This window comes from Planococcus citri, chromosome 4, assembly GCF_950023065.1.
Source record: "Planococcus citri chromosome 4, ihPlaCitr1.1, whole genome shotgun sequence".
NCBI classification, from domain to species: Eukaryota; Metazoa; Arthropoda; class Insecta; order Hemiptera; family Pseudococcidae; genus Planococcus; species Planococcus citri.
In genome coordinates, this window is record NC_088680.1 from 69,421,510 (window position 1) to 69,435,403 (window position 13,894).

At 33.9% G+C, this 13,894-nt stretch overlaps 2 protein-coding genes across 2 annotated transcripts in view; both read right to left on the reverse strand.

Annotated features, from left to right (window-relative positions):
* Nucleotides 1-468: 468 nt before the first annotated feature.
* Nucleotides 469-9,969, reverse strand: LOC135844730 (uncharacterized). The gene is made up of 2 exons (XM_065363054.1): nt 8,125-9,969; nt 469-2,848 (listed from the first exon to the last, which is right to left on the reverse strand). Exon 2 carries the CDS (start codon nt 2,836-2,838, stop codon nt 601-603), a length of 2,238 nt encoding a protein of 745 aa, XP_065219126.1. The 5' UTR covers nt 2,839-2,848; nt 8,125-9,969; the 3' UTR covers nt 469-600.
* A 131-nt stretch (nt 9,970-10,100) lies between these two features.
* Nucleotides 10,101-13,894, reverse strand: part of LOC135844731 (nose resistant to fluoxetine protein 6-like) — a 36,505-nt gene continuing 32,711 nt past the window's right edge. Inside the window, exons 12-13 of the mRNA XM_065363055.1 lie at nt 11,757-11,872; nt 10,101-11,641 (exon numbers count right to left, since the gene is read on the reverse strand). Of these exons, the coding sequence (XP_065219127.1) occupies nt 11,566-11,641; nt 11,757-11,872 (192 nt within the window). The 3' untranslated portion in view covers nt 10,101-11,565. The remainder of the gene's footprint in view (nt 11,642-11,756; nt 11,873-13,894) is intronic.

Sequence of the window (13,894 nt, forward strand, 5' to 3'; positions counted from 1 at the left end):
TAGCGGTTAGCAGTAGTATTTTTGTTTTTTTTTCATCGCGATTTTTTTGAAATTGAAAATAATGTGTAGTCCCTTCAATTTGAAAGTTGGACAAAAAGTTAAAATAGGCAATTTTGTTCATTTTTAAAAGTAGGGTAGGGTACTAACTAACTCCCATGTGGTCAAAATTGATGTTTGCCTCTCGGATTTTGAAAACGTATTTTTCCCCTTTAATTTAATTTACAACATAGACAACTTATTTACCTATCTTACGTTTTTTTCTACTGACCAGTCGCCTTAATTTTTTATAAAAATTGTGAAACTCAGCAAACTCGAGCAACAAACATTTTGCAAAACTTGAATATCAAATGATATGAAAATCAGTTGAAAATGGTAATAAAGTTGATAAAGCCCTTTTTAGGCATGGTGTGTGAAAAAAAGAACTAGGTAGTACTTGAATTAAAATTGTCATTTCGAACTATAAATACATAGATGCTTTTGAAATTAGAATTTTACAGATACATACGTCGATGTCTAACAAATTGAAACGCCTTATATCACAGAACATAATATACTTATGAGCTAAAGACATTATGTATAGGTACCTATGAATATATTAGCTTAAGGGTGAACATATACTACGGCAAAAATAGCAAAACAAATGAAAAATAAAAAAGATACGATGTCATAGGTACTTATTTTAAAACGGAGATCAACAGGGTGGCCCATCCACTGCAAAAATTTTCTAGGAAGCTGCTTGTCCAATTCCTGTACGAGTTCTAATACTTGATCAGAACGATTCATCAGGATACGTGGTTTAAAAGATAGCATTTCTTTCTGTACACCGACGAAGTACCACTCCAGAAATCTCTCCAAGTAATCATTCCTCATACCTAATTTAAAAGATATAAATTCTTCCTCCATATCGGAGAAGTACCACAACAGAAATCTCTTCAAGATAATGAAAGACGCGAATCCCCGCGCAGTTCTATTAGAAACATCACGAATAATATGTTTAATTGGTATGCAACGTTTAACTTGCAGAAACATTTTTTCGTCATTTTCAAAGCACCACGAAAAAACACGTTTGTAAATTCCATAATACTGCATAATCCAAACCCATCGTTCAACACTTGTTTTTTGGAGTATTTTAACTAATCGGTGTTTTAATACTTGTTGATGTTCATGTACAAACTCCTGCTCAATGAGTATGCTCAGTTCATTCAAACTACAGTAGCGTTCATACGGATCACTGGTGGCAGAAATTAATGAAGCAAAGTACGATTCTTTCATTTTCAACACTGTAGATACATTTTCTTGCAGAATTTTGTTAATGAATTTACTCAATCCGAGAAAATCAGATTCATCATTGCTATTATAGGGATAATGAGTTTTGTATTCTCTTTTATTGGCTACAATCAATGACTCGATGAATTTTTGCAGAATATCTTTTGAAGGAATATTCAAGTTTTGAACGGAACGCAACAATCTTCTATTCAATTCATCCCGATCTTCGACAGTGTATAAAATTTTACAAAAATAAGGACGAATTCTGTAGTTACTCGGATCATTAATTTTCAATTCCGTCTTACCTTGGGAATTTGGTAAGCATAACTCAAATATTTCGTGTACCACGTGGAAATCAAAATAAAAAATAAATGAGAGGTCACCTCGGGGAATCAGATTTTTCCTGAAATCCGCACTGGTCAAAGATAAAAATTTCAGTAGAAACTTGAAACAACTGGGTGCTAGTTTTTTCCAGACACGTGTATCAGGATCTGCAGCCAGTAGATTGAGGACAGCTTCTCCTAATCTTGCCTGTCTAGCAGCATAATTCTTATGGTGATCGTTGGCCGTATTCCAGATTTCCAATAAAACACTCATTTTGTGCTCTTGTTTATGGATACGAAAAAGGTAAGACCGATCAAGTAGGCTGTGCAACAACTCGACGAATTGCTCATTAGATATCCTATGTTTACACCGCTTCCAAGCCATAATTGCCCACTCAAGCATTTCTATTTTTTTGATAAAAACTAATATCACAGGAACCGGTTGATGGAACAGTAAATTTGTTAATTCATCATGAGACATGTTGTAAAACCAGCTATCATGCCAGTAAGAACGCTCGAATGTACGTAATCGGTCACTCATAAACGGTACTTGATCTTCAGCACTCAAACTATTCCAGAAAAAATGATTACCATATGAACGAAAGGATGGGTGTGGTGTAATTCTGTATGATTCGTTCTCCAGGTAGCAGAACCAGTGCAAAAATAACGGATCACGGTCTCTAATTACTTTTGAGATGAAGGTTTCCATAGGAAGGCGTTTCAGATCGAAGATTTTGATCTCATTTTCCAGGCAGAAATTGCACATTATGGCGAACTTCTGCACCTCAGTCAACACGCCCGAATGTAGCATTTTAATGGCAGTGCTTTTAAAATTGATTTTACCATCTGGACGCCACACAAAATACTCCCAATCAACTTGAGGTATTCTATACTCCTCCAAATTTCCTGATAATAATTTGTATCTGAAGTATACGGTGCAACTAATTGTTTGTTCGCGAACTCTCTTTACATATTTTTTCAAGTTTTCTTTCGTGAGTCGAGGTATTGCCAATGTTTTTATCAGTTTATCGCAATCCATTAGTTCTAGTTTCATAGTCGCCCAATCATCATGATGAAATCCTTCATAGCGTTGTCGTTGGCTTGGAGTTAAACTGTATCTATACCACACTGCGATGGCTATTTGATTGTACGCCATCTCTTGTAAGCTTGGCAATCTGGGATGCAGCACAAACTCATCCGAGGGTATTTCATTTTGAACTTGCGATTCGTGCATTCCTCCGGAATCCATTGTGGGTGACCTGCAATTGAAATTGGTAGGTTAGTTGTATGATTAACATTGGTGTTGTATAATGATTAACAATACAGTCAAGAAATCCTGAATTGCAAGATTTGCTAAAATGTTCTGAGTTGCAAAAAGGTTGAATGGTTATTGATAATTAGACAATTTTTCACTTCAAGATTTTTTATGCATTTTTTTCGAAAACCGTCCTGGGTCATTCCACGTTAATTAGACCAAGAAGTGGAAGGGAGGTTTGGCGACTTTTTTGAAATTTTTCCTGTGGAAAGACATTCCGAAGGGATGACCAATGGCGCAAATCGTATAGTCCGGCATATGACAATAGGAGTAACTGCACCCCCTCCCACGCCGATCCTCCGGGACAACTTTTTTCTTAAAGGGGACATCCAAAGGAACATTTTAAAGCGAACTTGCCAAAAAAAAAGTTGACCTTACTTACAAAATGGCGGCTATTTTGATTGACAGGCCAGCCGAAATCGCAGATTTTGCGTTTCAACATAGGACTTGCATGAACTTTTTCAAACTTGACAAAGGTAGATCGAAAGATCATGCAAAAATTTATCATCTGCCAAAATTTCAAGTGCTAAAGTGCGTTTTTAGATTTTTGGTGAATTTATGAAAATAGAATTCAGGCCAAAAATGAGGGAAAAAATCAAAATTTTACCAAATTGACCAAGACAGCTGAAATTTGGGACATACCCTATTTTCGACATGCCAAATCGATTGGAAACGGTTTCAACCCGTTTTCAGCAGTTCTGGAGCCTCCAGCAGATTTTTGATACTCGAAATTCCCACAAAATTCCATCAAATTGGAGTTGTAAAGCTAAAATTTATTCAAAAAAACCAATTTCAATACGCTACGAAGTACTGCAGGTGAATTTCAAGTCGTTTTGGATCCTCGAGCGACTTTTTGAAAATTCCTGAAGCCTCCAGCAGATTTTTGAAACTTTAAATTTGCACAAAATTTCATCAAAAAAGATGGAAAGCTGAAATTTACTCTACACTCCAATTTTAAAACCCTCTGAAAACGACTTCTGGTGGATTTCAAGTCATTTTAAGAGCAACCAACGACCTTTTTGAAAATTACCGGAGCCTCCAGCAGATTTTTGAAACTTTAAATTTCCCGAAATTTCATCAAACTGAGATGGAGAGTCGAAATTCATTCTGCAAACTAATTTTAATACGCTACGAAGTTGACTGCTGGTGAATTTCAAGTCGTTTTGGATCCTCCAGCGACTTTTTGAAAATTCTTGAAGCCTCCAGCAGATTTTTGAAACTATAAATTTTCACAAAATTTCATCAAATGCCAAATGGAGATGGAAAGCTGAAATTTACTCTACATTCCAATTTTAACACCCTCTGAAAACGACTTCTGGAGGATTTCAAGTCATTTTAGAGCATCCAACGACTTTTTTGAAAATTACTGGAGCTTCCAGTAGATTTTTGAAACTTGAAATTTCCCCAAAATATCATCAAACTAAAATGGAGAGTCGAAATTCATTCTGCAAACTAATTTCAATACGCTACGAAGTTGACTGCTGGTGAATTTCAAGTCGTTTTGGAGCCTTCAGCAACTTTTTGAAAAGTTGTATGGCGTTTTTTTGCGAATATTGAAATTTCCTAAAAGTAGCTGGAAGCTTCAAAACCATTTGAAACCACCATGTGGTCTGCGAAGTAAATTTCAGCTGGCCAACTCCATTTGATAAATTGATGTTGGGGAAATTTCAAGTTTCAAAAATCTACTGGAGGCTCCAGTAATTTTCAAAAAAGTCGCTGGAGGCCCTAAAATGACTTGAACCCACTTAAAGTCGTCTTCAGAGGGTGTTAAAATTGGAGTGTAGAGTAAATTTCAGATTTCCATCTTCATCTGATGAAATTTTTTGAAAATTTAAAGTTTCAAAAAGTCGCTGGAGGATCCAAAACGACTTGAAATTCAACTGCAGTACTTCGTAGCGTATTTAAATTGGTTTTTAAAATAAATTTTAGCTTTACAACTCCAATTTGATGGAATTTTGTAGGAATTTCGAGTTTCAAAAATCTGCTGGAGGCTCCAGAACTGCTCAAAACGGGTTGAAACTGTTTCCAATCGATTTGGCATGTCAAAAATAGGGTATATCCCAAAATTCAACTTTCTTGGTCAATTTGGTAAAATTGACCAAATTGGGATCGTCTTGTCGCAAAAATGATTTTAAAAAATTTAAAACATGAAAAAAAAATTTGGAATGGTAAAGTTGACTCATTTGACCCTTATTTTCAAGTATCCGTTGGAAAAGTTGAAAACCCTCTTTCACTCGACAAAATAAACTCATCTCAAAAAATCAAAATTTGAAAAAAATTCAATTTTCAATTCCAAACATCAAAAAAAGTTTAAATTTATTCAGTTGTCTTATTTTGTTCTCTTTCTGACGTATTTCATGAAAAAGTTGATAAAAATCACACTCACAACAAAAAAATAAAAATTTGTTCATTTTTATTTGAATTTTTTCGAATTTTGATTTTTTTGTGAGGAGTTCAATTCATCGAGTGAAAGTGTTTTTTCAACTTTTTCAACGGATACGAGGGTGGTTCAAAAAACAATAGAAAAAACTTTATGCTTTAATTTTTTGGGCTTACCCACTAGAAGTGTTCCATTTGGTTAGAAAACACTTCACAAAAAAATTTCAGGGCAAAAAAATAATATTTAAAGGTCGCGCAGGAGAGTTTAAGGTTGAGAAGGTATGAGCGCGTCACACGAAAACTTCCCATGGTTGCGCGCCGGGGAATGCAGCGTTGCGTTCCCTCGTTGAATCGAAGCACTATTACACAACGTTATCCCCTCTACAATTTATAATAAGTAAGGCCAGTCATTTGTGGGCTTTTCAAGATGTTATTAATGAAGAGTCAATGACAATTTTTCAAATCTGAAGCTCACTGAAGGAGGAAATACAAATGGTTTCAAAGGTAAAGAAAAAAGTATGAATTTAAGGTTGTATTGCTACCTATTAAGTTCTACTTGGTAATCGACGGGAAAAAATGTACATAATAGGATAAATTTACGTTCAAATATGAATATTTCATAAGGTTCAGCACTTCAAGTTGATGTTTTATTGACTATTATTAATTTTAAAGCTGTTACTTTATGAAAATGGAATTTTTCAATTGATAAATTTCAAATTCAGGTTCAAATGAATTCTACAGCCAAAAAATCATAATCAATACTTTGGAATGGTTGTTGTAAAAATCCAAAAAAAATTAGTATCACGTAATAAGTTGTGGTGGGGATGTCACTTTCAGTATAGTTGCGCCAAATCAACCCCGTCAAGCTTTGTTGCGTTTCCCACGGCGCCGTCGTGGGAAGTATTGTGCTTGCGCGCGCTCGTTGCTCTCAACATTCAACGCTTGTGCGCGACCTCTAAATATCAATATTTTTCAACAAAAATTTTATGGTGTCTTTTTTTCATCAAAAGGAACAAACTTAGGGGGTAAGACATCGAGATTTCAAAAAAAAATTTTACATGAACCACCCTAGATACGTAAAAATTGGGGTCAAATAGGTCAACTTCACTTATCAAAACTTGTTTTCATGTTTTCAATCAAAAAATTGTGTTTTTTGCAAATTTTCAATTTTTTTTTTAAATCGACTTTACCACATAATGCCATCCCAATTTGTTAATATGTCGTTCAGCATGAAAAGTTGTCCATAATATCTTTTTCAGAATTTTTGATAGTCAGAACGATGTGAAAACTACGTTTCAAAACTTTTGAGCTAATTTTTCGCACGAAAAAAGTGGCAACACTGATTTGGCTGATATTTTAGGTTCACTGAAAACTTTGACACCCCTTGGCTGCCTTTAAAAATGGGCTAGAGGGCTGCGATTTGCGCCATTGGTCGTGCCTTCAAAAGATCTTTCCATAGGAAAAATTACAAAAAAAATCGCCAAATCTTCCTTCCACTTCTTGGTTTAATTGACGTGGAATGACCCTTCAGTAATCGAAGTTAGATTGCCGAGTCACCTGAGATAGATGAGTATTCTTAAGAATTATGAGTTTCAATCTGCAAGGAAACAATTTTCTCAGTTCTGCCAAAGCTTACGAGGGAAGCTAACGAGGTGTTCACCTCCGATTCGGACGAGATCAAAGTTTTCAAGAGGGGAAAAAAACAAAATTTCAGCTGCCAAATTGATTTTGTAAATTTTAGACAATTTTTCAACTCGTGTAAAAATGATGGAAATTGGTCCTGAAACTATGTACGAGTAATTTCTCAATTCTTGGTAAATTTTGGAAATTCAATTAAAATGATAGAAATAATTGTCCAGCATATGACAATAGAAATAAGTTAACCAATGAACCAGCACCCCCTCCCCCCCTAGATCCTTGAGACAACATTTTTCTACAATGAAAAATTCAAAGGAACGCTTTGAAGCAAACTTTCTATAAGAAAAAGTTATGGTGTTACTGGTTAACAAAACGGCGCGGCGGCCATTTTGATCGACAGGTCAACCGAAATCGCAGATTTAGTTTTCCAACGTAGTACTCGGACAAAATTTTCTGAACTGGACAAAGATAGATCAAAAAAGTGTACCTATATCTTTAGATTTTTGGTAATTTTTAAAAATCAAATTTAGGCCAAAAATGCGAAGAAAAAATATCAAAATTTTAGCAAATTAACCAAGAGAAGTGAAATTTGGGATTACTCAATTATCAATATGCCAAATCGATTTGAAACGGTTTCAGATCGTTTTGAGCAGTTCTAGAACCTGAGAACCTCCAGCGGTTTAAGGAATCTTGATAAGTAATTTTGGAGACCCCAGTAACTTTTGAAAATTTTTAAAGCTTCTAGTGGAGTTATGAAACTCGAAATTTTCACAACATTTCATAGAATGCTAAGGTGAAAAGCAAAAATTTATTCTATAAACTAATTTCAATAAGTTGCGAAGTCGATTGCTGGTGGATTTCAAGTCGTTTTGGACCCTCCAGCGAATTTTTGAAAGTTCCTCGAGCCTTCAGCAGATTTTTGAAACTTCATCAAATGGAGTTATAAAGACGAAATTTACACTGCAAAATAATTGTGATTAGTGACATTTCTTCACGACTTCACGGTTCTATTGGATAGATCGAAAAGGTTGAGTTTTGATGATTTTCACTATAAATCTGTGAATTGAGGCCGAACCTACTATAAAGGATGCTACATACTTTATCTTCTATAATATACATTTTCAGCTGATCTTGCAAATATTAATACTCCTACTTATATAAAACGTGTGTAAAATAACTAACTACAGAGATAATAATACTTACTTTCAGAACTGCATTAAATATACCTACAATTGATTCACTTCGATAACAATTTTTTGATCATTTATCAATAAAAATAACAACAGCGAAGTTGATTACATACACGTAGTACACACTATACAAGTAGACAGAAGAAAGAAGTGAAGTGTATTTCAATAGCGCCCACTCGCGTATATGGATTCCTTACTTGGAAACTGGTCATGCTACAAAATACTGCCTTATGATTGGCCAAAATGCCAGTGGGCGTTTTCTAAGGAGTTAGCATTTTGCATGTTATCATCGCGCGTTTGTGAAGTGTGAAGTGAAACGCAATTAACGCAAATAATAATAATAATAATAATAATAATAATAATTAATTATTCATGTTTTTTTTTCCTAATTCCAAAAATCGATGAAAAATGTCAAAATGTGTTACTTGAAATATTAACATTAAAGAATAGAGGATTTTTTTTTTTTTGAAAAAGGAACGCAAACACAATGTGCTAATTTTATTTTAAATAACGGAGTCGATATAGAAAAATTCTTGGACAGCCCTTGTTATTTGCACATATTGACAAGACATGTTACTTATCAACTTTCGCGAGGAAGTTGTGATGTCAAATTAGTATTTGTTTCCTGGTGAAATAAACACATCTTTGGCCTTATTCAAGTATAGTATAATGTACGTAATGCAGCGAGCAAATGCGTGTGATAAGGCGGATTTTGATATTTGATATTGAGTGTGAATTAGTGTAAAGTTTGGACTTGGGAGTAGTGACCATATTTTACAAGTACATTACACATTTACACATTAGGTTAGGATGTGAATCTCGCTTATTGCATTACATTTGTGTTGAACTGTTGATTCACTAAATACATTTAGCTAAAGCAAATCACCGGCAAATGGTTTTTGTTCAATTAAATTGATAGATATGAAAACTCTTTCAAATGTGCCAATATATATATGTACAATAAAAGTCTTGCAAATTTAAAATTGTATTATTATTATAGGTAATTTATTAATTATTGGTAATCGCGTATGTAACTGATAACTGATAACAGCGTAGCGCGTTCCTTCCTACAGCCAATCAGAGAGGCGTATTTTTCAGCATGACCAGTTTCCAAGTAAGGAATCCATATACGCGCTTCGCTCAGATGAAATCGGTCGGCCATCTTTGATGCAAAATGAATGATTTCAGCCAATCACAGCACAGCAGCACTGCTGTCCGTCAAGTGACGTCACTGTGACGTTGCGACACTGAACGAATAATAAAGGAAACAGAACCAGATGCTGATGCTTTTCAAGGTCAAGCTAGGGAACCAATATAGTCTCGCAAACCAGTCATCTCACTCTCAATCTATCTTACACTCGCGTTTTCCATCTTTCTACCTTTTCTACCATCGTTCCTACACCGCTATCTCTCTTTCCCTCGACTCCCTTCATCACCGAATACCTCAGGATTCAACCGTATTGAGCACTCTCACACATAATTTTTAGTTACTGGCAGAGTATTGGTCAGCAGTAGTACCTATTATACAGGATGTCCAGGGAGTGGTGGAACAAACTTCAGATTTGGATACGACCGGGTACCACTAATAACTTTAAGAAAAAAGGTCATGAGTAGGTGTGACCTATCTTCAAAATTGAAGGGGCAAAATACATTTTCAAAAATCTACGAGCCTAAATATAATTTTGACCCTGGAGGTCGGTAGTACTTTGGAAACATGAACGAAATGACCTATTATGACGTTTTGCTCAACTTGCAACAAATAATTTTCAACTTCAAAAAAACGTGATGAAAACAATTAATGCGGAAATGAATAAATGTACTACGTCAAAAAATAGACAAATTTTGTTATGATCATTGTTTTTCTTAGTCTAAAATTTGAGACGTTTTTGTAGACCGAAAATTGTGAATTTAATGAAATTTTTAACAAATCCTAAATTGTAGAGAGCTTAAAAATTTTTTCAAATTTTAGAATAAGAAAAAAAATTATCATTACAATTTTTTTTTTTTTTTTTTTTTTTTTTTTTTTTTTTTGAAGTAGGTACTCAATAATACATACCTATTTACTTCCGAATTCATTTTTTTCATCGCGATTTTTTTGAAATTGAAAATCCTTTTGTAGTCCGTTCAATTTTCAAGTTGATCAAAGACATACCTAACTGGTGAGTAATTTTGTTCATTTTTCAAAATTCACAAGTGGAGTAATTTACCGAAAATTTCCAGTAATTTATCAAAAAATTACCCTCAATTTGCCAAAAATTACAAAGAATTTTTCAAAAAATAATACCGAAAAATTGCGAGAAAATGGCACTTTACACCTACAAAAATACTGCCAGCAATTTCCAAGTTCTCAAATGTCAGATGAAATTTTGATAATGGAAATTGATCTAATTTTTTTAGAAACGGTTTGTGAAAAAAGAAAATTAATAACTCACTTTGAAATTTTCAATTTGAACTACAGAAAACTGAACATAGGTATAACAAATGATATCTAATCCACAAATGCCCGGTTCAAACCCATGCCGATTTGTACCAGCTATAGACTGTTTATTAGTCCCAGCCAACCAGTCTTCTTTCTCTGCCTATTCTACATCTACACTCGCGTTTTCTCAGGGAGTGGTGGAACAAACTTCAGATTAGGATATGACTCATCCAGTGGACTTTGAACCTTTTTACCTGCTGTGCCTCTGGCTTTTGTCGTAGTAAAGGCACGTTAATGGAAAAAGTAAAGTAAAATATTGTAGAGCTTCAAAAATTTTTCAAATTTTAGAGTGAGAAACAAAATTGATCATAACTCATAACATTTTTTTTTGTTTTTTTTGAAGTAGGTAGCAGGTAGCCCTACCTACTTGATATTTATTTTCGGATTCATTTTTTTCATCGCGATTTAAAAATTATTTTTCGTCCCTTCAATAATTTTTAAGTTGGTCAAAAAGTCATAATAGAAAATTTTGTTCATTTTTCAATGTACTATCGACTCCCATGGTCAAAATTGGATTTTGGCTCTAGGATTTTGAAAACGTGGTTTGCCCCTTCAATTTTCAACACAGGCAACTTGTTTTATCTTACGTTTTATTCTACTCGTATCCGGTTACCTCCAAATCTGAATTCGTACCACCACTCCCTGGACACCCCGTACACATGCATCATACGAATCGAATTACGAACTTTATTCAAACGAACGTAACGTAATTAACAAAAAAAATATATATAAATAAATAAGATAAATAAACAAAATCCATCAGACAGTATTCGCGTCATCTTGGATTCACCGAAAATAAATGAACACTTAAGTAAAAATAAATAGGCAAGCAAATAAATAGGTTAATAAATAAAATGATAAACATGTAGGTAGGTGTGTTTTATTTCATTCAATCACCCGTAACACCTATCCAAAGGAGTCTTATTTATTCATTTTGGAAAAATAATCCTCACGAACAGTACATATTTGCCTTGATCATTCGCCTTTGTTTTTTGACGATTGAGATTTGTTGCCTAGGTTTTGACTTGTCGAGTTATGGTCATGCAAACACCTATTTACAACAAACAAAATCAAAAGTAGGTATGTTTAAAAATATTGCTGCGTAGAAAAAAATATAATAGGTAACATGAATTGCTATAAGAAGCATGCACATTGTGGGTACATACTTCAATAGTCGTCTTCTGATGGCTGCGTTCAAATTTAAAATTGGAGCTTCGATGAACAAATGAAAAATTAATCCCAAAAAATAGATCAGTATTGGATCACCAATAATCCAAAATACCTGAAAAAAATCCCGTTGAATTGAATTGCCCAATTGACAACGAAAAACGCGATCCGCTAGCGAAAACGCTGGCGGATAGCTAGTTTGTCCTAAAAAGTCGCTAGCGTTTTCGCTTTTCGCCATTAAAAACGCTATCTGGAACTCTTTTCACATGGCGGAAATGACAGCGGATAGCGAAACGCGAAACCGCTACTGACAGTTTTTATCACAGAGCATTTTTGAGGGCAAAAAGCAAAACCGCTGGCGTTTTTGAGAGCGAAAAGCGAAAACGCTATTTCCGGTATTAATTTACTTCAGCATTTCGCGTTTTCGCTAGCATTTTTGTGATACATGTTAGAATTTGGAATAGTTTAGCTACGAAAACATCTTTTAACATTTTGCTGTTGAATTTTTCGCGAAAAGGAACTTGAATTAAATAATTAATTCTAAAATGGATTTCAATTTAGAAGGTTGAAAAACATTTATTTTGATGCTTCATTCGACAAAGTTGAAAAATTTCATTTTTTTTTTTCGTCTCCATCCCTAAAAAATTTCATTTTTTCTCCATCTCCCTCCCTGAAGATTGAGTCTTTAGTATGGGATTAGTGTTGTATCCGATTATAATCGATTATGAAAATAATCGATTAATCAAGGTGAAATGTAATGCAAATGCGATTTTTCTGATAATCAAGGATGAATTAATCGATTATTTTGGCAAAAAATCGCACATCCAATAAATGAGAGGTACTTTTTGAAAAATATTTCGTTATTTTATGAAAATGAAAGTAAAATCAAAAATTTTGTGGAAAAATGGGTCCAAAATACAAAAAAACGTTGTATTTTTGCATGATTTATTCCAAATTCGATTATAATCGATTATTTTTGAATGATTAATTCAGACAGCAATTATTTTTTGTCGATTAATTTTTTTGCAATTATTTTAAATAATCACATTTGATACAACACTATTTTGGGATAAAAATACATACCTATATTTTTTAAAAAAATATTTCACTTTCATAAACATATCACATACTGTTCAAACACATCTCAAAAAATTAGAAAAATTATTGGCTACAGATACATATATTTGGGTGGATAAATTTCTCGAAATTGATCAAAAAAAATTACCTCCCTGAACGAGGATCGATTGCCATATATGCTTAATTTAATACCAATTTCTAAACCTGGACTAGTGGTGTACTCCTGTAAATGAAGTTGACAAACATCCCTTACAACAGTACCAGATACGCGGGGTAGGAGGAGATCAGCAAGAACCAAAGACATCCCAGAGAAAGTAGAGAAGAAAACTGGTTCCATCACTCTTTAGTTGGAGATAATGACTTTTCTGTGCAACTACAACATACTACCTAGTACCTAGGCGCCTACCCTACACATTCATATTTCTGTTAATTGTGGGTGTAGTTTTGTCACAAAAGGAATCTTTTTCTTTTGTTTGGTTACTTGTTCCAGCTACACATTACCCCCTACAGTGAATAGCATACCTTGTAGAGCGGATTCGCTATTCGCCAGGGAAAACGCTATAGTGAAGTGGTCCTAAAAAGTCACTAGCGAAAACGCTCTCATATATTTTTGTCACTAGGGTGCAATAAATTTTTTTTAAAAAAACATTAATTTTGAATTTATTTCAACTAGGTGCCTACTTACCTAATTTAGTTATTTCAGAATACTGCGGGCATTCAATCTTTTTTAAATCCTACATTTTTTACTTAACAGTGAGGTTTTGCTATTAAAAAATATATTTTGTAGTTTTTCTCAACGAATAAATACCTGATAATTCCTACAGGAATAAAATATTCGAATTTTTAGCATAGCATTATGTATTAGGTTGTCACATTTTACTGTTAATTCAGTGCGATTACTCAGTTTTATGTTCCATTATGAAACTTTGAAAAATAGAAAAACTTCCCAGCGTGATAGGGTTATTTGGGAAATCTACATATAAAAATTTAAAGCAGGTACCTACATTTTTGGCCTCCTGTTTTTAGAATCGTCCTGCGAGTGTGTGCTTTTCAAAATTAG